This window comes from Fukomys damarensis, unplaced genomic scaffold (genome assembly GCF_012274545.1).
Source record: "Fukomys damarensis isolate Sample0158 unplaced genomic scaffold, DMR_v1.0_HiC HiC_scaffold_1, whole genome shotgun sequence".
NCBI classification, from domain to species: domain Eukaryota; kingdom Metazoa; phylum Chordata; class Mammalia; order Rodentia; family Bathyergidae; genus Fukomys; species Fukomys damarensis.
In genome coordinates, this window is record NW_022900913.1 from 26,077,934 (window position 1) to 26,101,448 (window position 23,515).

The 23,515-nt window shown below is 37.5% G+C and overlaps 1 protein-coding gene across 1 annotated transcript in view; it reads right to left on the minus strand.

Moving 5' to 3' along the window:
* The window catches only part of Adamts12 (ADAM metallopeptidase with thrombospondin type 1 motif 12), a 184,440-nt gene that overhangs the window by 135,497 nt on the left and 25,428 nt on the right, over positions 1–23,515 (minus strand). The window contains exons 5-6 of the mRNA XM_010607722.3: positions 5,932–6,056; positions 4,642–4,791 (exon numbers count right to left, since the gene is read on the minus strand). Of these exons, the coding sequence (XP_010606024.3) occupies positions 4,642–4,791; positions 5,932–6,056 (275 nt within the window). The remainder of the gene's footprint in view (positions 1–4,641; positions 4,792–5,931; positions 6,057–23,515) is intronic.

Below are 23,515 nucleotides of genomic sequence, written 5' to 3' on the forward strand. Positions count from 1 at the left end.
ATATATATATAATTAAATTCTATTTGCTAATATTCATTACATTTTTTTTGCCTCTATATTCATGAAGGATACTGTTTTGTCTGATATTGATACTAGGGTGATAAGAGCTTTATATATTGAATTAGAAATTATTCCCTCCACTCCTGCTTCATTAGGATTTTGATTCTGGGTTGTGAACAGGCCTTTTAGTATTTAAGAAATATTGCGTCACCTCCTCTGGGCTTCCATGGTCTCTGATGAGAGATCTACTGCTGTTCAAATTGTTTTCCTCTTATTGATGCACTCTCACTTCCAGTTTTTTCAAGGTGTTCCTCTGTCTTTAGATTTCAGAAGTTTAATTAGACTGAGCACAGATTTTATCTAGATTTAAATAAAATATGAGTTTAAGCTTAACCTTTCACATTTCCTAAATCTGTAGGTTTTTGTTTCATCAAATTTGGAGTTTTCAGCCATTCGTTCTCTAAGCACCTTTCTGATCACATCCTCCCTTCTCTCTTTCTGAGACTCTGATAGTAAATAGTAAGATCTTTCTAAGGGCAGGGATTCCTGAAGCTCTGTTTAAAGTTTTGAAGTCTTTTTGCTCTTTATTTTCAGATTGCACAATTTCTATTGTTCTGTTCTCCAGCTCACTGACCCTTTTCTTTGTCCCTTCCATGCTGCCCTTGAGCCCATTTACTGTATTTTTAAATTTTGATTATTATATTTTCCAGTTTTACACTGTCCCTTTCATTTTTATTCTTATGTTTTATTTCTTAGCAGAGCCTTACCATTTTGTTTGCTTGTTTGTTTGTTTAAAGGCAGTTAGTTATTACTCATTGAAGCATTCTTATCATGGCTACTTTGAATTCTTTGTCAGCTAGCTCAAATATTTCATAAGGTTAATATTGGCATTTTTTGATTTCTGATATTTTTTTCACTCTGTTTGAGACTTTCTTGGTATGTTGAGTGATTTACATAGAAACCTGAAGGTTTTCATGTTAAGTGTATCCTCTTTATTTTATTTTATTTATTTTTTGGTACCAGGGATTGAACTCGGGTCCTTGAGCTTGCAAGGCAGGCCACTGAACCACTGAGCTAAATCCCTGGCCCAAGTGTATCCTCTTTAAATCTGTTGTTCTAGCTGGCTTTTATTTTCTTTGACTTAGGGTCTTACCATATATTTCAGGTTGATATTTTCTTTGACTTAGGGTCTCACTATATGGTTCAGGTTGACCCTGAACTCCCTGCGTAACTAGTTGATCTTGAACTCACACTGATCTTCCTACTTCAGCCCAGTTCTAGGATTACAGATGTGCACCACCCTGCCTGGAATTAGCTGGCTTTACTAATATTACTGTGGTGAGGGAAGGTCACAGAGCCACCACCTCATTACTACCAGATAGAAGCAGTTCAGGCTTCCCTTTTGATACCTGATTTGATAGAGGGATTTCTGGCTTCCCTACAATCCGCACTGGCATCAAAGGCCTTGGGCTAGGGAAACACTGATTAATGAGCTATATATGTTAAAGTCTCGGTGCCTTATATGTCCTTTTGAGACCACGCTAAGTGACAGGGATTTTTTTGTTTGTTTTGTTTTGCATTTTTTAGTGGCAGTGTTGATAGCTTTGTTACAGTCTCTTATGAATGGTTGACATAAGGCTACACCTCTTTTTTTGTGCCGTTTGTCTCAAGTGGAACAGTTGCAGTCTTGCTCTCATGATTCTTTGACTGGATAACATAATTGGGAATTGTGTTTTGTTTGTGTCTGCTTCCAGGTGCTGATGCCATCAGCTCCATGTCTGGCATATGTGAAAGAAAAGCAAAGCAGTGGGTTCATTATCAGGTTATCTTTCAGGTCCTGCTGTCCCCAGCCTGTCTTCTCTCTTCTCTTCATCTTTCAGAATCCATTTGCTTGGTGCTCACATAATGTTCAGGGGTTTCATTATATTTAGTAGAAGGAATAGGGAAACATATGTGTATTCTATGCTTTCCTGACTGAGAATTTTGTTAAGCGGTGGCATTTAATGCCCTCCAGTAAGCTATAGCAGGTATTACTGTGACCTGCCCGAAGACTCACAACCAGCTCACTTCCACCTGCCAGTATTTGTGTCTCTCTGCAGGGAGACTTTCTCTAAAGCCAAGTCAGACTGCTCTGTTTTTGCATACTAAATTGGAGGTGCAAGGGAATTAGTCCTGGGAACAGCCTTTGACTAATAACTTCCGGGTATTATCATTAAAGAAAAAACAAGCAATTCTTTCCTTTTGTGTGAGATAACTCTGAAATATGTATTTTTTTCAGAGTTTCCCTGTGCAACTAAGGTCCAGTTGCTCTCAACAGAAGCTGAGATAATTAACCATTTATTGCCTCCCTTCACTTCCTATTTCAGTATCCTCTTTCCCTATAGGTATTTCCTTTACCGTCCATACAAATGAAATGCTTTCAAGTCCTTGTCTCAGCATCAGTTTCTGAATAAACTCAAAAACTGCGTGACAGTTCTGCATTAAGTGTTCTGGAGTTCTTTTACTTAGAAAATTGTTTTTTTACTTAAAAATTATTTTTTTCTTAGAATTTGATTCTCATTGTTCCCTGAATAATTTGAAACAGAACAGCAATAACAAGCACAACAAAAACACAGAATAAGGAATTGTTTTAGTAGTCTCATATCCAGAATGCTTTCACCAGCTCCGAACTGGTATTCAGCTTAACCTTACTTATTATAGTATCAGTTGGTGTCCAGTTCCAATCTGATAAACAAGCCAGCATTTTTGATAACCGCTGAACTTCTGTGTTTACAAGCGTTCAACTCCTTGTGTTCAAGTAATACCACTACAGTGTTCTAAACTATATGGAAGAAATACTGGAATCTAAAGGAAGAATCAGACTTGCTCTTGTCTTTATTTCTTTAGGAGACCTTCCTTGCAAAATTGATATGTCCATGCTGGGAGATAATCATGCCAATAATTTCCTCAAAATGGGTAAACATTACTTGTGGGGGAACTGCTTAGCATTTTTCTCTTTACAATATGAGACTGAGTTTGAAAATGTAAAGAATCTATTCCTTGAACATAAGAAGTGAACATTGAAAAATGCCTTTATATCGAGCTAAGTCTTGTCAGCCTTTCTTTAGCTTAGGTATACCACTGATGAAAATCAGTGGGAAATCACTTTTCATTCTGATCAGTTCTATTCTATTGGTATTGCATGGTCAGCAAGTATCGTTAACCTCAATGGCAGAAAAAGAAATCCTCCCTTGCAGAGCAGGGTTGGGGAGGTCTGTATGGTTGCATATAAAAATAACTGCCATACTCTGGTTTCTCTTCAGATCAAATAAATCTTTTACTAAAAAATGTTTTAAAAATTGCTATTTTGCTAATTTCTATTATCAATATGCCAATGACTTTAACTTTATCAATATTACATTCTGTCTTAGCTCCCCCAAACTTTCATTTATTATTTAGGGAAAAGAAAGTCTCCTATCTCTTTCTTCTGACTTTTTCACAACTCAGGATATTAAACTATTTCACATTTATCTCTGGGACATTTTGGTGAAGTGCCAACAAATCATAGCACTTAAGAAATGGGCTGGTTCAACCAAATCTTACAAATGAAGAAGCAGGTATAGAGATAGTATCCATATTATATAAGATCATAATAGTCATGGATGGGAAAGCCAGAACAAGCACTCATTTTCTCTGGAGCCAAGATTTTGTAGTGGAGGTAAAATTATTTTTGAAAAGTTTAACTGTTATGTAAGAAAAATGGTGAGCGACCCCAGTTGTAAAGGCCAGGCCTTGTTTCTATGTGTGCACTCAGAATATGCCCCACTGCTCCTACTCCTTTCTAGGAAGAAGATCCAGGCCAGTGGATCATGACAGGCAAGGACGCATGGTTTAGCTATCTATGGAGCTTCCCCACTCTGAGATTCCAAGGATTAAGATGTGTTTTTATTTGTAGTTAGCAAATATATTGACAAACGAAGTTACAAATGAGCTAAGCTCTTTCATCCCTGAGAACTTCTGACACCTGGCAAATCCAGAATCCTCATTATACTTCCCTCAAATATTTTCAAACCTGGTTTCAAGGGCTTTGTCTAAAGAAATTTGCACATTTTTGCAACAATTTGGATGTCCTGTTAATTGGTGTTTATTTAATGATCTTTCCACATTTATGGCAGTTTTTATTTTGTTTATTCAATATTCTTTAATACATATAATACAAACGGATCTTACAATGGTATCTAGTTCATAAAGAAATCAAGAGGATTCAATGACACAATGAAAAGCACAATGACATAAAGACTCACAAACATTAAGTTTGTGTCCTTTTAGTGACAATAAGATTATCGTTTCATAAGAACTAACCAGGGTATGAATATGATAGAGTTAATTCAGGAATAACTTTGCTCCTTCCCCCTGCTCATCCCATTGTAGTTGAGAAAACTGCGATGGCCTCCTTGATTCTGTGGTGTACACATGGGTACAATGTGAGATTGAAGTGTGTTATTATCCTCACTTTACAGATGAAAATCCAGAGGACTAGTAGGACGAGTGTCAAGATACAATGCAATCCAAATGTCCTAGCACTCCGTCTAAGGTGCTTTCATTAACTGTACTAATGATGCCTGAGATGGCAAGCAGATCCCAACTTCTTGGACCCCTTACCTGTGTCCCAGCTCATGCGCAATTGTGAAAGCCAGAGGGAGCCCAGAGTCTTCATTGATGTTACAACTTCGGTGAGGCTGGCACATTCCTGACAGGTGAGACAAACCCAGGGTTTCACAGGGACGATTGACACCAGAACAGATGTCTTTTCTGAAGACAGAGAATAGAGATGGTTAGACACACAAAGAAATGTCTGAAAAATCTCCTAGAAAAAAATTCTATGTATAAATTTACAATATCATTTGTGAAGGATGATTAGGATAAACATTTAAAAGTCATTATGAATAGAGGGTGTAATTTTGTACTAAGCTTATTTTGACTTTACTTCTTAATTACTGAATTTCACTAGGACTTAAAAACATGCGGAAATACGGTGAATATTTTATTTGGGGTTATTTTTCTTTTGATCATATGATTTGGCCAATAAGTGATTTCATTCAAAACCGAAGTTAATTGAATTTTTAAATAAAGAAAGGACAATTAGCAGTGACTGGGATTTTTCAAATGTGAAAATTCTCTGATGTTTATGCTGAAAACTTACGTGAGAGCTTCTGGTCATTCATAAGAAAAAAAAATTTGTCTTTTCATCCCACCCAGAGATCAAATTGATTACCTGTCCATCCCTCATTACACTGACAATACTTTACATGGGAGAGAGAGTAAGAGAGACAGAGAGAACAGGGGCATCTTGTGGAATTCACTGATTCTGGGAAAAGAAAGTAATGGCTATAGCTTTTAAATAAAAATATGCGGGCGGGAGTTATTTCAATCACTGAAAAGAGTTTGAGAGAGTCATTAACTCATCATTTGATTTTATTCAGTTCTTGGCCAACAGCTCTTGCCTTGCACCAATGTTGATGTGGTTCTGAGCTTTAATTAACTGCAAATCTTATTTCATGGGTTTTGTGTCGGCACCATTTCTAACAGCAAATGGTCTACTTATAGTGCCCTATGGTCTGCAGAAAATATCCAGGCTTTGAGAACTCATGTGAGTATTCAGTTCTTTGGGTGAAAACTCCTGGGGCCATGGGGCAGGAGAGGGAAGTTCCAGTCTCACATTTTGCCAGCAGATGCAGTTTGCTAGCTGGGAGAGCTTTGTCACATTAGCATGTTTGCTAAATGGTTCTTCCACTGGTGTGAGCTAGGAGCTGTTTAGATCATACTTGCTGCCTCCACAATTGACCAAGAACAGCACAGTGTTCTGAGAATTTCATGAGTGTGAATACCTGGGAAGCCTTGCCTACCCTCCCCGACTTGCTGCCCTTGGGTGGCACAAAGACATAGGAGTACCTGGTGAGAAGGACAGCCACATCATGATGGACAGGGTTAAGGTCACTCTTAGGATTAATGCTCTTCTGCCATTTGCAGAAACTGGACAGTGTCTTCTCTGCATGGTGAACTATTTTCAACCCTTGCTGGAGAAAGAAGAGGAAAAGACTGGCGTGAGGAAATCACTGTAGTCGAGGTTCATGCACATTAATCACCAGAAACATCCAAAAGAAATGAGCTCAGGCTAGGAGCATGAGACATTTGGCAGGATTTTGGTGGGGCCATATTACTGCTCGGAACTAACATTCTGATGTAAATATTATCACTCTTATGACTTCCACTAAAAGGACTTGAATGAGAGAACTCCAGGACAGAAAGTGTCACTGGGGCAAGCAGCCTTTGAAGAAAGTTAAGAAAATAAGACAAGTCCAATAGCTATTTAAAGTTCTATTTCTAGTAACTCTCTGAATCCCAAGTCAATACACTTCTGAAGACACTCTTTAAAGGCTAATGGAAAATGTACAGATTTTCAATAAAAAGCTTTCTTTGCTCAGGTATACTCTAAGACTGGGTATGTCCTTCATTGTTTCTTCTTGGTTTGGCACCTGTGGGTGGAGGGCAGAGAGTAATATAATCTCTTCAGGCTGTGACCAATGAGTCTCACTGGTCCTCTGACAGCAATTAAGATGCTGTAGTGGCCCCAAACTGCAGTTTCAAGGGCCTCTGAGGTCCACTGTATCATACAGTTGACCCACAATTACTAGTGAAGATTAGAAATGGTTGTCTCAGACAAACTGGATATGCATTTGACAATGTGGGTAGAAAAAAAGAACCAGTTCTAGGGGGAAGTTTTAACATAGATATTATACCCCTGCCCTCCCCGGCTTCTATATACAGCTCTTTCCAGGATAGAGTGGATTCTGTTGGAAGGATGACCATCTTCATTGACCCACTCTGAGCTGAGACTGTTACTAGGCATTTGAGAACTTGGGACAGTCCCTGCATCAAACTATGAGCTTGCTTCTCGCTTCTTATAAATTTTTGGATGCTGATGGTTTGTACTCAAATCAAACAAGGCGTAAAGAATTTCAGTTGCTTTTAGAGGCATCCAGGGTCAACCTAACCATGCTAATTGCCAACCAAATAGACCATACTTGCTGCCTTCCTTTCATGAAGACGCAGACAGATGGTGCATCAGGCATGAAAACTCACTGGATTGCTCAGCATGAAGAATTTAAATGGAGAAATAAGCTTCGTTATTTAATAAGCTTTGTCATTACATCATTTGCATCGTCCAGGAGAATAATGTGTGATGTCAAGGAGGAGTTCTTGGGGATGAGCTGGGGCCAGGAGGACTATTAGCCAGTCTGTAGCTAGAACAGTGACCTCCCCAGATGGAAGCATAGGGTTCCCATCTACCATAGTGGACTTGCATGGATGGAAATGGAAGGAGAGGAAAGGAACGGAAGAGTAAAGAAAGGGAAGTAGAGGGATGGAGCAAGGGGAAAGGGCAGAAAACACATTTCTTGATTATTTACAGTTTGCTAGATATTTTTCCATGTCTTCTTATTTAAATTAATTATACTCACCATTATTCATAAAGTATTATTTTATTTTACAATAAAAGGCAGTTAAGCTCGAATATATGGAGAACTATTTCAGAGCCACTAAGCTCAGACATCTAAGCAAAAACATAAGAATAAAGGTCTCTATGTGAAATTTGTGGAGGTGATTGGTCACCAGCCTCCCGGATGTAGTGCCTCAGCTCTGCCTCCTTCACATAAAAAGCAGACTCCCAAATAAAGTAATAACTGTGAGCAGATATCTCATGTCTACTTTAACCCTTTTTGTAGGGAAGGCTCTCTGAGAGAATACGTATTAACTAAAAAACAAAACAAAACAAAACAAAAAAACCCCACTACCATTTACAATTGTTCCAAAGCAATAAAATATTTAAGTATAAAACTAAGAAAACATGTATGGACTGTAAAATTAGAAAACAAAGCCAAAGATATTAATAAATACAGAAACATACTATGTTTATGAATTGAATCAATACAATAAAGATGAAAATTTTTAGCATGCAGCTATAATAACGAAGACAGTGTGATACAGACAATAGGCACACAGATCAATTGAACTGATAAGAACCCCAAAATTCACCCATACAAACACACCTACTGATTTTGGGCGAGGGTAAGACAATACACTGAATAACTGATGGCCTTTCCAATAAGTATTGTTTGACAGCAAGGAAACAAATAACCTTTTTAAAAATGTAGAAAAAAACTACAAATAGACATTTCCTAAAAGGAGAGATATTCATATGATTAATAGGCATGTAAAAATACTCAACATCACTTGCTACCAGGAAAATGCAATTTAAAATCACAAGGAAATATTATTTTATACCCCTTAAAATGGCTGTTATAAAAAGTATTAAATATGACAAGTGTTAACAAGGATGTGGAGAAAAATAAACCCATGCACACTGTTGATGGGAATGTAAATTTTTTTAAAAATTAACTTTATTGGCACATTTAGTGTATACAATATAATGACATTCATTCTTGGAAATGTGTACCTTTACATAATCCATCTTGGTTCTTATTTTTTCCCCATTCCCCTGCCCTCTCTCCCTCCGTATCTACAAAGACTTTGTTTCCATTATTTTTCATTTTCTCATATTAACTTCATTCCCCTCTTTACTTTCCCCTACTCCTCCCATTTCCCCTTCCCCTTTGTCCCTTTTCTCCCTGTTTAATTGGCCTTTATTATTATTATTAGTAGTAGTAGTAGTAGTAGTACTGGGGATCGAACTCCGGTTCTTGCGCTTGGGAGGCAGGCGGCGGCACAACTGAACTAAAACCCCAGCGAAAACCCTGTACAATGTGAATTGTACAGGCACTGTTAAAAACAGCATGGAGGCTTCTAAAAAAGTTAAAAATATAGTTGTCGTTTGATCTAGTAATTCCACTACTGCGTCTATAACCGAAGTGCATGAACTCAGTACGCTAAAGAAATAGCTGCACCTCTGTGTCCGCTGCAGCGCTATAACAGCTGAAGCATAAGGAAAAGTGGTGTATATACACCGGGAAATACCATTCAGTCTCATAAAAGGAGGGGATCTTCTCATATGCAACAGCATATATGAATCTGGAGGGTATCACGTTATGTGCAAGAAGGCCCGCAAAAGCAAATACCTCGGGAGTCCACAAGCATGGAATGTATGAAAGTAGAACTCAGAGAGACAGTAGGGAATGGAGTTGGGGTGCAGGAAGACCGTCAAAATATTTAAAATTTTTAGTTCAGATAGGAAAAATGAGCTCAAGAGATCTATCGTATGACACGATGACTGCATACTTAAAAATCACAGAGAGTAAATGCTGTCACCATGAAAAAAATGCTAAATATATGATGCAGTGCATGTGTGAATGAGCTTGATTTAGGCATTCTATAGTACGTATATCCTTCAAAACATCATGGTGTGCATAATATATATGCAATGTTTGTCAACTTAAAAAGTAAATGAACACAATAGGATGTTACTGAACCTTAATGGAGAATGAATTAATATGATTTGCAGGAAAATAGATGGAAATTGCAACCATAATGTTAAGTGAAATAAGTTAAACAAGAAAGTGAAATATCACAAGATTAATCTTATAAAAGAAACTTAAAATTTAAATAAATGAGGAAAAGAGGAGAAACAAGAAGGCAGGCTTATGGAATTGGGGAAGAGATTAGGAGAAGGAGAAGTTAAGGGGAAGGGGAGAGATGAATATAAAATGATCAAGGTGTGTTATATGCATACATTAATACCCTCAATTAGATATAACTCATGTGTTGTGAATCTACAGTAATAAAAAACTAAAACTATAAAGTTTAAAATATACATAGAACTTAGGGGGAGGAGCAAAGGCTGTGGTCAATAGCCAAGAAAGAATTACACTGAGTATGAGAGAAAGACTCCATATTATCTGCTGTTCTACATATCTGAGTCCTAATGAGATCCACATGATAGTATCATCCACATTCCAAGTGCTTAGCACCCTAATGGCTTATAAATCACTTCCATGTAATTCATCTCACTTCATTTATTTTGAAGCAAAACCTTTATTGGTACATTTTTAGATGTACAGAATGATCATATTCAGGATAGGGAATCTGTACCTGTATCTGATAAATCTCTTGATTTTGTAAACAGCCATGTGCCTGGAAACTCACCAAACTCTCTTTAGATCCCCAAGAATACCTAGCCTGGCTCTGAACACCTGGGCCTGCTTATGAACTAGAACACTTGTTAAACGAAAGACAAAATCTTCTAAAGATAGCTAGATAACTAAATATCTCAGAAACTCAGCCATATTCTCCAAACAGCTGTCATTTGAACTGCATTGGCACTTGGCAACAGCTAAATTCACCCTGTATCAATTCCACTACCAGAGGCAAGGTTGGAAGCTCAAAGAGAACTGTTCAGACCTCATTAAGATACCAGAGTGCCTTTGAATCATTTTTCTCAATTTGCTGTTGCCATGCTACCACACCTGTCATCAAAATCTTTTTATCTTGATATTTGTTTTATTGTGTGTAAGTTGCCAGGAAACAAGGCCAAAATGGCAAACTCTCATTCCAGGAACCAAGAAATATATGATATTCGTGTTATGGAATTAATGCATTGTCTGTCATGGGTTTTGCATGAGGCCTTGACATCTATCTTAGTCTAGAGGTAGTCTCCTGGGTGACTCTTACATCACATCTTCCCCATGGGCTTTGGATAAGGTAACTATCTGACTCATTCCTCCGCTTGGCCCTAAATCAGTTCAGGGCTAATTTATCAGACTTGTAACTTTCCCACAGATTACACAACAAAATTGAAGGATAAACAGTTCTGTTCGAATTCGCCATTTTACTGTTTTTGTGAAATAACTTCATACAAAAAGTAGGGCCAGGTCAAAATGAAGAGATAAGTCCAAAACAATAACAAAACATGTATTTTAATAAAGAGACATAAAGTAAATCAAAGAACACGAGTTCAAATTAGCTTAATAAGAGAAAAACCATGGACTAGATGTGATCAGTACAATAAATTGGTAAATGTAAACTTTTTGAACAAATGAAATTGAATATGTCTATTTTCACACAGTCACTATTCTTTACAATCCTTCCTGGACTATTATGGTAATTTCTAAAATCTTCTCTATAAAAAAGAATAAACTTTCTTTTCTTCCTACCACAATATTGTCTTTCATTTGCTGCTCATCAAATGACCTCATCATCCAGTTCTTTAAACCTTTCTATAAGGCAGATCATTACCCACAAAGGATAGAATGCACTCACACAAACCAAATTTGACTGAGGAAATTTTCCACAATGACCTGTACTGCTGGGTAAAGTTCAGCCATCACAGTAGATGTGCAATTGTATTATGTGTGCTAATGGCATAATTACCACATCTAAGAATACCATTCGTAAATCACTTCACTAGAGCTCTATATTGTAGTAGAAATGAACTTTTAATTAAATTAATATGTTTACATCTCTTGAATATTTAAGCTAGAGGTCAGAAGACCTCTAGCATTGAAAGGAAAAAATAAGTCTTGAGTTAAGATATCTGTGGTCAAAAATTCAAATCAAGATAATAAAGCATTATCTTCTCTTAGAAAAAAGAAAAATGGTGCTGGGGTGACTAGATATGCATCTAAACCTCAAATATGATATAAAAATTAACTCAAAACGAATCACACACTTAAAGATAAATGTAAAACTATAAAACTTCTAGAAAAATGGAAGAAAATCTTGATAATGTAGGGATAAGCAAAGAATTTATAGACTTGGCACTCATAACCCAGAAAATGAAAAATTGATAAATTGCCTCACATCCATACTGGAAGGTTTTGATCAGAGAGGAACCCCTTGAAGAGGTTGAAAGCAGGAACTTCAAAGTGGGAGAACATAATTGTAAACCATATATTTGATGAAAGGCTTGTATCTAGAATTCATAAGGACACTCTCAAAACTTCACAAAAAAATATTTAGAAAATAGGCAAATCCATGAAGAGACATTTTACTAAGGAGAATGCACAGATAGCAAATAAGCACATGAAGAGTGCTTCAACATTATTGTCCATCAGAGAATGGTAAGCTAAAACCTTAACAAGATATCACTACATTTTAATCAGGATGGCTAAAATAAAAAAGCACAACCCCAAACACTGATACAAGTGTGGTAAAACTGAATAATTCATATCCTACTAGTGAGAATGTAAAATAGTATGGCAAACGTGGAAAACAGTTTGGAAGTTTCTTAAGAGATGATCAAGTACCCTCAAATGTACCAACAAACTCAATTAAAGCTGGAAAAAAAAAAAAAAGAAATGATCAAGTAACTACCATATATTCTAGCAATTGCATTCCTGGGTACTTATCCTAAAAAAATGGATTTATGTTTATAAAAAAGCCCCAAATTAAATACTATGGTTTGAATAAATATCTCTCAAAGGCCTTATGTTAAAGGCTTTGTCCCCAGCCCATGGAGCTCTTGAGAGATGGTAAAGTCTTTGAAAGGTCAGACTTAGTAGGAGGAAATTAGGTCCCTGTGCAGGTGTTCCCTTGAGGGATTGTGATATTCTAGTCTCTTCTTCTTTTCTTTCTGGCTGCCATGAAGTGAGCAGCTTTCTCTGCCATATGTCCTTTGCCATGATATGTGTTGTCTTGTCAAGGGAACAATCAGAATCCTGAGCCAAAACAAACTTTTCCTCTTTATAAGTTAATTGCTTCAGGTATTTTGTTACAATAATGTAAAGCTAACGCAAGTAACTTTACTTATAACAGTTAAAATCTGGGAATACAAGTCTCCAGTGAATGAATGTTTAAAGAAACTACTATATGCCATGGAAAGGAAACAAATTCTTGATATGTACAACAATCTATGATATGCAATTCAAGGAAATTACGATTAATAAAAAATTCGATTTCAAAAGCTTACACACTGTATTATTTTATTTATATAAAAATTTTGAGACTATAAAATTATAGATTGGCATTTTTCAGGGGTTAGATGAGTAGGTGGATGGAAAGACTCAAAGTTATAAAGGACCCTCATGATAGTTCTCATCAATGTTGATTGTGGTGTTGCTCACACAATTCTATACATGTGATAAAATTTCACAGAGTTAATACACTTGTACTGCTGAGTTTAGGTAAAACTGGTGAAATGTGAAACAGGTAGGGGCAGTGTGAATAGCAATCTTCTGGCTGCACCATTATACTAAGATTGTGCAACGTGTTGCCATTGGGAGAAATTAGGTGAACAGTATAAGGCATTTCTCTGCACTATTTCTTGGAACTGCATGTGAATTTACAATATCTCAAAACAAAAAAATGCAAATATATCTTTAAAATAATAGCTGGCTGGAGGGTGCAAAGGAAGATCATGTAGCCTTTCTCGTATGATTCTACTTGGATTCCTCACTGGTTATGTGTAAGAACACATACCTTTGCATAAAAGGGAACATGTAGTCTTTCTGATGAGCTACTGTGGGTAAGAAGAGTGTACATACTCATGCACTTTTACAACTGTGCACCTGTATACTCATACAGACCCATGTACATACTCATATACTCACACTCACATACCCACAGACTCACAAATCCACATACCCACCCTAAAATTAACTTCCCAATTTTAAACAGCTATTTTAGAAAAGCTTATTAGGTCTACTTAGCGAGAGAGGGAGAAGTAGATGGAACACTGTTTTATCTTGACTTTCAGAGTCCCTGATGGGGTGCATACACATCCAAAAACCTCAGACTGGGCCAGGAATTTAGCTCAGAGGTTTGGTGGCCTGCCTCGCAAGCACAAGGACCTGAGTTCAATCCCCAGTACCACAAAAAGCTCAGATTTTAAATACTGTCCTTTTATATATTGGCTTGAGTAACCAGTGTGGAGGAGCTTAACCAATTCATGAGTGTCTGAGAAAACTGAATGTTTACAAACATACAATGTCCTTCATCCCTCAGCTAAATTCAGTGTTGGCAAGGACATGTTTGTGTAAGGAAAAAGCAGAGTGGTTTTCTAGATGTTGTAACTTAAATTCCACATCCAAATTTCCCAGCAGAATGAAGAGCCTATTCCCAGGAAACACTTTAGGAATAAAACATCCAATGAGATCATCATGATAAGTGAAGTAACTCAGACACACAATCTTAAATATCATATGGTTTCCTATGAAAAATTCTTGTTTGTGTGACAAAATAAAAGGCAGATAATGTAATAGGAAAAAAAGAGAAAGAAAAAATAAGATACTGTAACTAGTGCAAAGGCAGCGCATCTAAAAGTGTACTGTGAACGAGTGTAATTGTCATACATGTTTTATATGTTCTTTGGCTTATTAGTCTGGATAATTAACTTTATAAGGTCTTGAAAGAAATGAATCTGATTCTAGAAAATAAAAAGAGGTGGGAGAAAGGGAATTAAAATGTGTTATGTAATATACCAATCCCTAACAGTGAATGCAATCATTATGCACTGCAAACTGTACTAATAAAAATTTAAAAAGTGAGGAAACCCAGGCTGTACCGAAGCAGTACAAGAACCAAGATGCATAGCAAATATTGGCAGAAAAGGCTCAGAATTTATGTTTGCAGCCACTAGTGGAGGATTTCCAAACCACTGAAAACTACTTTGAATTCTATGCTTTGAACAACTTGAAAGACCCAATAGTCAGGGATGGATGATTATGGTATATGCATATATATATATTTTTTTTCCTCACAATCCCAGCCCTACTGACGAGGCAGAAGTAGAAACTTCTACTTTTGAGATCTCAAACTCTGTCCTCTTCCTCTTACCGCTTCTCGGGCCTCTCTGAAGGTCTTTTTATGCCCTTCGTTTCACTCACTGCTTAGTTCACTCTCAAACACAGTCATATTTTGGAAATTGCTTGTATGCTGTTGACTCCACAACCTATAAACCATTCCAAAATTCCCCTGGAGTTCAGCTTCACCAATCTTTTTATGTCTGCTTTCACATGTATCTCCAACTCATCATGTCTGGTTTCTCTTTTCCCCTTGTTAACCTGCTGTTCTTCCTGTATCTTCCATTTCAATTACAAGAACCACCCCATGATCAATTGCCCAGTTTGGAGCACCGGAGTCTTCCTATTGGATTCTTCTGCCTGGACCAAAATCTCTTGTCATTTGCTACTAATTTTAACTCCTCTCCATCCCTGGTACCTACTGCCCTTAGCTCAAATCTTCATTTTATGCTTGGGTGACTATGGTATCTTTTAATTGTCCTCCTTTATCCTTCGGACTATTCAAATCTGTACTTTTTCCTTCTGCCATGTTTATTTTAGTCAAACAGAAGCCTCCCTTTATCACGATCCATAGCGCAAGACCCTTTGAGATCTGACTTCATTGGGAACATCTCAGTTCATGCTCCAGGAACATTAAACGGCTGGTATCAGCACTACTTCACTGCACATACTTCTATTCACTGTGCTCTTTTCACCTTCCTTTCTTTAAAATAGTCCCTCTTCTCAAGATGCTTTTCTTTTCTCTCTTAACCCCCTTAACCTATTCAATCTCTGTTTATACTTTAATACTCAGACAGAGTATTACTAGGAATGTTTCCCTGTCCACCTCTCAATCTGGGTGAGGTGATGAGCCAATACCTCTTGTACACAAGTGTTTCATAGCACTTACTGGACTTCTTATAAAACTTTGTACCTATTTTTCTTAGCAACATCTTCAGGGATATGACTGTGTCTTCTCCTCATCTCAGGTTTTGCACATATTCCGGTATACAGTACTGACAAAATAGAGGTAGCATCTCACCCAGGGAGTGGAGAATGGCTTAGTCCAGGAAAAGAAGTAATTTTTGGGTGATGAGGTAATTTGTGTTAAATTGGGAAAATGATTCTATCTCTTACACATTAGAGGAGAGGAAGGGAAAAGATTTGAAGTTTGAGAATGAATCAGAAAAAAAATCTGTAATAATAATCCTTATAGGAGGCAATTCTCCATCAATCTTTCCTGTTTCTGTACATCAACCGAGCAAAGGCACTGACAGATTTTATTCCTGTCAATAATGTTGTACAGCAGACAACTTTAGAAGATAGTCTTCCTCCAGAAAAGAAAGCATATTTGTAGTGCAGAACAATGAGGCAAATGGCTCTCTGGAGCAAAAGTTGGACAAATTTGCTTGCAATCCTCACTAGAGAATGGAATTCTCCTTGTCTTTGGGTTCCTTAGTTGTAATAAAACCCATTGTGTATACAGCATCCACTGGGCTGCCCACATCATCCCTTTGACATATGAGAGACAAGAAGGACAGATGCAAACACAAACTTTATGTCTCTTGATGAGTGATGAGTAATAAAGACCTTTACCTCTGATTCAAGGGTCTCATGTCTTCTGCCAACATAACACCCTTGAAAGGGATGCAAAGTGACATTTTAGAGGAAAATATCAGACCCTTCCAAGTTCCTGAAAGGAATGAGGAGGAGAAGGGAACACAGGTGACAAACCATTTCAAGGTGAGAACCATATCAAGGATGGATTTTCTAAATACATGGGTCAGGTCTGAATGGTTTTGAAATGTTCTAACAGAAAGGGCTACTGGGAAAGGATTAAAAAAAGAGAAAGGAGCTAAAAAGGAAAGTGATCTCAATAAAGGGGATTTTTTTCTTTCACTCCACATCTCCTACAAGAGTAAAGTCTTGTAATAACCTAAAAGATAGCCACTGATGAGAAAAAAAAAACAATATATATTAGAACTTGAAATCTACCTTCAAAATCTTGATTGCTTTCTCATATTCGCTTTTGTAGGTTCCCCTTTCAGACAAAGCAAATACATGATTAACTTTGCAGCTGATAATTTTCAGCTGGGCACTTTGGTGTTCTGCAGAACTTTCATCTGCATTCTGCCGCATTTTACACAAGTTCAGTGAGAATCTTCAGGATAACCTACTTTTCTACTAAATGTCACAGCTCTTCCAAGAGGTTTTTATTGAGCAAACTTTTTTTTCTAGCAGTTTCAGCCTCTTAAGTCTCACAAGAAGTTAAATCCAAGAAACACTGGCTCATTTAGTTCTTGAATGCACTTGATCAGAGAAGCATGTTGAAGAGCAATTAGCTATGCATTATGACGATGTGGCCCTACCTAAGCACACACAGATGCAAAAGGACTTCAAAGGGATTATGCCAGCTCACATTGAATGTGTGTGTGTGTGTGTGTGTGTGTGTGTGTGTGTGTGTGTGTGTGTTGGGGGGCTCTACTAAGCATTTACATCAAGTCACTGGGCCGTAATTTGGGCTTGCAAAAACAATCCTTCATCCCCAGTTTTTTCTTATTTCCTTTGCAAAGAGAAGAAAAAGTGCCTTTATTTGTTACTTTTTATCACTTCAACTTCTCGAGCTAGTCTAGTTCCCTTTACTTTTCCTATAAATGTGAATAACTAATCTTACAGGACAGGGAGCTGCACTGGAGGAAGTCAGGCACAGCTCACAGAAATCCTTCCTAGTAGGAGATAGGCAATGATCCGGCAAGAACATGGCTGTTGTTTTAATCATTCTCTGTCTTTGAAAGCTTTCTCTATAACAAAAAAAAAAATCTTATATTGGTTTCTCTGAACATTCCTGGTTCAAGCCTTTAATTCACTGAACAATCTGACAGTGCTCTGTTAGCCAAGCATATGCTACTGAAGGAAAGATAATGAATAAAAACAAGAAAAGCAATAAAAAAGTAAAATTCGGAGACTTCCCATGTACACAAGGAACAATTCATCTGACTATAAGGAAAATATATTTGAGTTAAACAAAGAGAGATGGGTCTAACATTTCTTTGTTGTTTTTTTGACATTTATCTTAAAGGATTTATTATATAGATTATTACAGACTCACACATCAGCTGGAAGGATAGCAGTGGGAACCACCTGCCTGAATTTCTAAAATCATCAGGCTTTCGTTCCAAAGGAAACACAGTGCTAAATCACTTGGCATAATGAGAGAAAAATTTCCATGAAGGCAATTGTATCTTTCCTATTAGCCCTACTACTGATCCTTCAAGCCAGCCTGACATCTTCAGTCCCACATCTAGAAGGCACAGTCATCTGGGATTCACTTAACTTCAATCACTCACTCTCATTCCATCTTTGTCTCTAGTCTGCTCCTAAAAGGAGTCTACAGCTTCTAATGAATCCAATCTTGTCCCTTAGGTTTTTATTTTTTTTCAAGGACTTAGAAGTCTGTAAAATGTGCACAAATAGCAACAGATCTATGGGGTTGTTGTGGGAAATAGATGATGATGATGATGATGATGATGATGATGATAAAGCTGATACTAACAAGTAACAGTTATTGAGTGGTTTCTACAAGTCACATACTATACTAGGCACTAGTACTTTAAGTATCACATAACACTGAGGTATCACATATCATTTGATTTTTACAGCAACCACATGGGATAGATGGTATTAACCCCACTTGATGAAATGTGGAAATGAAGGCAGACATGTTAAGTAATTTACCAACAGGAAAGAAGCCAAGAAGCAGTGGAGCCAGTTGTAAATCTTTGGCTTTCCACAAAATCAAGATGCTCATCAGAATTTCAGGTAAGAGTCTAATTTCATCTGTAACCCCTGGCAGAGAGGCCACTGAATGAATTGGTCTAAAACAGAAAGGGCTGGAAGTAAGACTGTGTCCAAGTCCTGGAGACAATAAAAGTCAGAAAGATAGGAGTAGGGTCATAAAATGAAAACAAGAGCTAAATCCGGGGCTAGAAGAAGTCAGGATGGAAGTGAGGGCAAATTGTCTTGTAGCTGAAGACAGTTTATTTTCTTGGTCCCTGGTGTCTTTATGTTTGAAATGCCTTTCCAGATCAGAATTTTGTTTTTACTGCCCTGAAATATGGTCACCTGTTCTTTGAGAAAGCCTCCTGGATACTTGAGAGTTTCACATCCAACTCACCAATTTATTCTCAAAATGTGAAAATAAATCCATACAACTTTTAACATGGCACTGACAGACCCTTCAAGCTTAACCTTGAAGCCTCTTGAACTCACCACAGAAAAATAAGTCCAAAGCAGTCTTCGCTGTCAGACAAGATCAGAATACAAAAGACAAGACTTATAGAAAGTCATTGATGAATGAGACCTACCTCAGTCATCCTCCCTAGTATTGTTTGTCTCATGCAACTTCCCACAGAGTCTCCAACTGACCTTTCTCTCCATTTCATTTGCTGGTCTGGAGTAATCAAGAGTCTTCCATAAGATTAGATCCAAATCCTTTTACATAGCTACAAGGCTTGGCATGACTGGGCCACTGTTGCCCACCATTTTCACCACTGTTGGTCTTAATTTACTCTTTCCCTTCAGCTATGTAAAAAATATTATTGAGGGCTTATTACGTACTAGTAGGGATAAATGGTGAACAAAACCAGACTGACCCTCTGTCCTTAAGTTTCACATACTAATGGAGGAAACTGCAGCAAAATGGATGCAAAATTACAACTGTGATATGTGTTATGAAGGAGAAACAGCACAGCATTATGACAGTGTATAATAGGATTTTATGGGGACTGGAGATCAAGGAAGATTTTCCCAATGAAGGAAAACCTGACCTGGAAGCTGAGGTTTTAACACTAAGGTGATAATTAACTGAAGACAGAAAGTAAAACAGTTCAGGCAGTGAGAAGACCAGTTTCAGGAGAAATCATGATGAGTATGGGACAGGTGCTACCCAACAGCAAGGCAGGAAGAATATAAGAAGTGAGAAAGGAAACCCAAAAGCCACTGCACTGCTTTAAGTCATGGATAGGGGTTGGGGAAGTGGAGGCAGAAAGGTAGACATAACCAGATTACCACTCTGAGATCATCCAAGCTGCAGTGAGGAAACAGAGTTGAAAGGAATACAATTGTTTTTAAGTAAGCCAGAAAGTATATACCTACAACCATAGTCCAGGAATGAAATAACTAGCTTGGATTAAAATGGTGTAAATGGAGCAGCAACCGATGGAGTTGGACTGCATAAGACAGGGAAAGAAGTATCAATGATGTCTTCCAGACTTTGGCTTTCACCATTATGTCTCTTATATACAGAGACAGACAACAATGCAATTAGATCAGTTATGAATTAAAGAGAGCACTGGGATTGGTTATTATCTCCCCTGGTTCCAGCATAATCATACTATTTTTTAAATACCACAACAAGATTTCTCATCCTCCCACTGTGGGGCTCAATGTCACTGATTCATTCACTCTTCTTCATTTATAAAGTGCTAGGATAAACACTACAGCCAGTGCTCCTGTCCGTCCCCCTACTTGGAATGTCCTCTACACCAGCTAGTTCCTTCTTGTCCTCTGAATCCCAGCTTAGATATCTAAAATACCTTTCACAGCAACTCCAGTTAATTTCTTAAAATTTGAATATTACTGGCCATTAGACTAGAAGTCTCTAGGAGCCCAGAAAATGGGATTTGCATTCATATTTGCATCCTCAGTGGCTGGCATAGCATTTGACATATGGCTGCTGGAGAAAGAAGCAATGAAGTGACTCTCTCAGAGTTGCCTACCGACTAATGGCAGAGTTAGAATGAGAATCAGGACTCTGCTCCAAGTAGTCACAGTCTAATACATCATTCTGTATTTCCTGCCTATGTCGATCTACCACCCTGACATTAGCTGAGGGCAGGAAGCATTGCTTTTTGCAGTTATTTGGGCAGCTCATTATTTAAAGATGTAAAAATAGCTTAAACTGTTTTCTGGGAATCAGGAAAATGAGTCTGTGAATTACAATTCTGCTGTTAACTTGCGAAACTTCTTCTACCACCTGGAGAGTCTATAAAAGCTTGAATGAGGATAATGTTTGGCAAGGAAAAGGAAGAGAGCCCTGCTGTTTACAGAAAATCATTTGAGTCTCTTCAAGTTTGCAAAATCAGGTTGAGAAGAAGTAAAACAATGTAATTGTGATTGATTCAGGGAGATAGTGGCAATCATATTTTCCTGAACAATTTTACTGGCAGCAAGACGCCAGAATTAATGTGCCCTGGTGGTACTAATTCTAGAGAATGAAGGGATGTGGCCTTCTAAGCAGCTTCATCCTTGCAAGGCACATTTTGAAGTCCTTCCAGGAGTACTGCTTGTCTGCAGAGCATAATGGTTTTTCCTTCTCACATGCAGAAGAACTGTCATTCTTTTGGTCCAAAAATGTTAGATCTTTCTGAACATCTGTATCTAAGCATGCACATATGCTCACCCATTTGGAAAGGCTGAAATTTTGTATTCAAAATTATCAAAGTACAATTTTCAAAAACTTAAAAATATAATTTTTGTACAAATACACAGTGATAACATATTAAAGACTTACTTAATTCATTGATGAGAAAACAGGCAAGATGGCAAAACTGGTACAAAGGCAGATAAAGAAGTTAATGCAATAATGGTGTGACCATTAATCCCAATTGTCAACTTCATAGGATTAAGGAGTATCTAGGAGATTAATAAAGCATTCTTGTAGGTATGTCTGGGTGTGTTATGGAAGAGTGGCTTTGGGTACTATTCAGGTTTCCGGCCTGTTTTTCTCCCAGAATATTCCCTTGCTCTGTTCCCCAACTGCCACTAATCAGCTCGTTTCCACCATACCATTCCACCATGATGTTTCTACCTTGGACAGAGTTATGGACTGAATCATCCCAAACTGCGAGATAAATTAAAACTTTTTTTTTTTTCCTTTAAGTTGTCTGTCAGGCATTGTGTTCAGCAAATGGAATGTTGACTAATACACAAAGGCAATGGGAAAATATACAGGAATAAAATTGTTAAATTATATACAAAATTAATTCATGTTCTGCCAACCAATAAAACCACAGGCATGGAGTTATCTTCTTTGCTAGAAATAAATCATTTTTATCTCTACTAGACAAAAATCATCTGTGCAGCCTCTCAGTTTTCTACAAATTAACATCTAAACTTTACCACATCTAGGACTAAATAATAATAGTCAAAGTTACATTACCATAGAGTCAGATAGTCTGTTTGACATTTAAAAGATACCTAGTTTTTACTCACCTGGCTTTCACATTTTGGAAAATTTTTCCTAACAGAAGGAGCAAAGGAAGAAAAATGATATACCCACTGGTATTCCAAGATACCTAGAACATACATCTTGGGTTGACAGAGCAAAAAGGAACTGGGGTGGGGGGAGAAGAAACACGGACCCAGGCTCTAGAGATTATTCTTAAGGTAGTCTCTGATCGAGATTTCTCCTGTTAAATAAATACTGCCTTGGCATTTTGACCACAAGTCTTCCTGAGAGAGAGATAAATGTTCTTCTTCACACGCCTCTCCACCTATGGCATTTGCCAAGTAGGCACTATGGAGTGCAAGGGTATTTCATTAGGTTAGCTGGTTTCCTCATTCATGACATTTCATATCATTCATTACTTCATATCTCAGGCACTGTGTTAGGTGGCGGGGATATAACAGGATAAAGGAACATATTTTCTGCACTCACAGAATTCACACTCTAGCCATTGTTGAGATAAACAAAAAAAAAGAGCAAATAAATACATATAATAATAACTGATTTTGAGAAAATCATTCTATGACAGAAAGTCATAACCAGCTTTGAGGAGTCTGTTCACTTTGACCCTTCTGAAGAGGCACAATGTTTAAACTGAGCGATGAGAAGGTGCCAGCCATGAGGGAGAGATATTTCAGGTATGGGGAGTCATGAATGCACAAACCATGCTGCTGAAAAGTGCGTTATGTTCTGGAATCTACATAAAGTCCAGAGAGCATGAAGGAATGAAATAAGGGGAAGAGTAACATAAGGAGATATTAGATAGGTGGATGGAGGCAACTGTGAAAGTCTCTGAGGTCATACTCTTAAGTGAAATAAATAAGTCACAGGTGTAAATAGTTTTTCTGGAGTGAAGAACTATAATTGTACATGAGATCCTAATGGTATAATTGACAATGTGAAATAGGATGAAAAGGGCTAACAGTGTAGAGGAAGTGGGAAGGGTAGGGGAAAGGAAGTAAGGGAAAGAAAAAAATCTGAGAAAACAAAAAAATGGAAATAAAGTTTTTGTTAATAGGGAAGGGAAGAGGGGTTAAGGGAGGGCAGGGACAAGGGGAAAAAATGAGAACCAAGGCCTGTCATGTAAAGGTACAAGATTCCAATGATGAGAGTGTAGAAGAGGGGTTAAGGGAGGGCAGGGACAAGGGGAAAAAATGAGAACCAAGGCCTGTCATGTAAAGGTACAAGATTCCAATGATGAATGTAACTGTACTGTATACCTAAAATGTGCCAATAAACTCAATGAGAAAAAAAAAACTGTGAAAGCCTCTGCAGTAAAAAATTTTGAATGTGTCCCAACACATACAGAAAGCCGCTAAAGGCTGTTTGTTTGTTTGTTTGTTTGCTGCAGTTGAGAAACTCAATTTGAAATTTAGATTATCAGTTATGGGTGTAGTTAAAGTGATCACTTATGGAGAATGGATCATAGAAGCAAGGCTGAAAATAGAGAAACCACCTGAAAGTTCACTGCACTGGCTCAGGCAAGATATGAAAAGGCAAAAACCAAAGCGATGACTGTAGA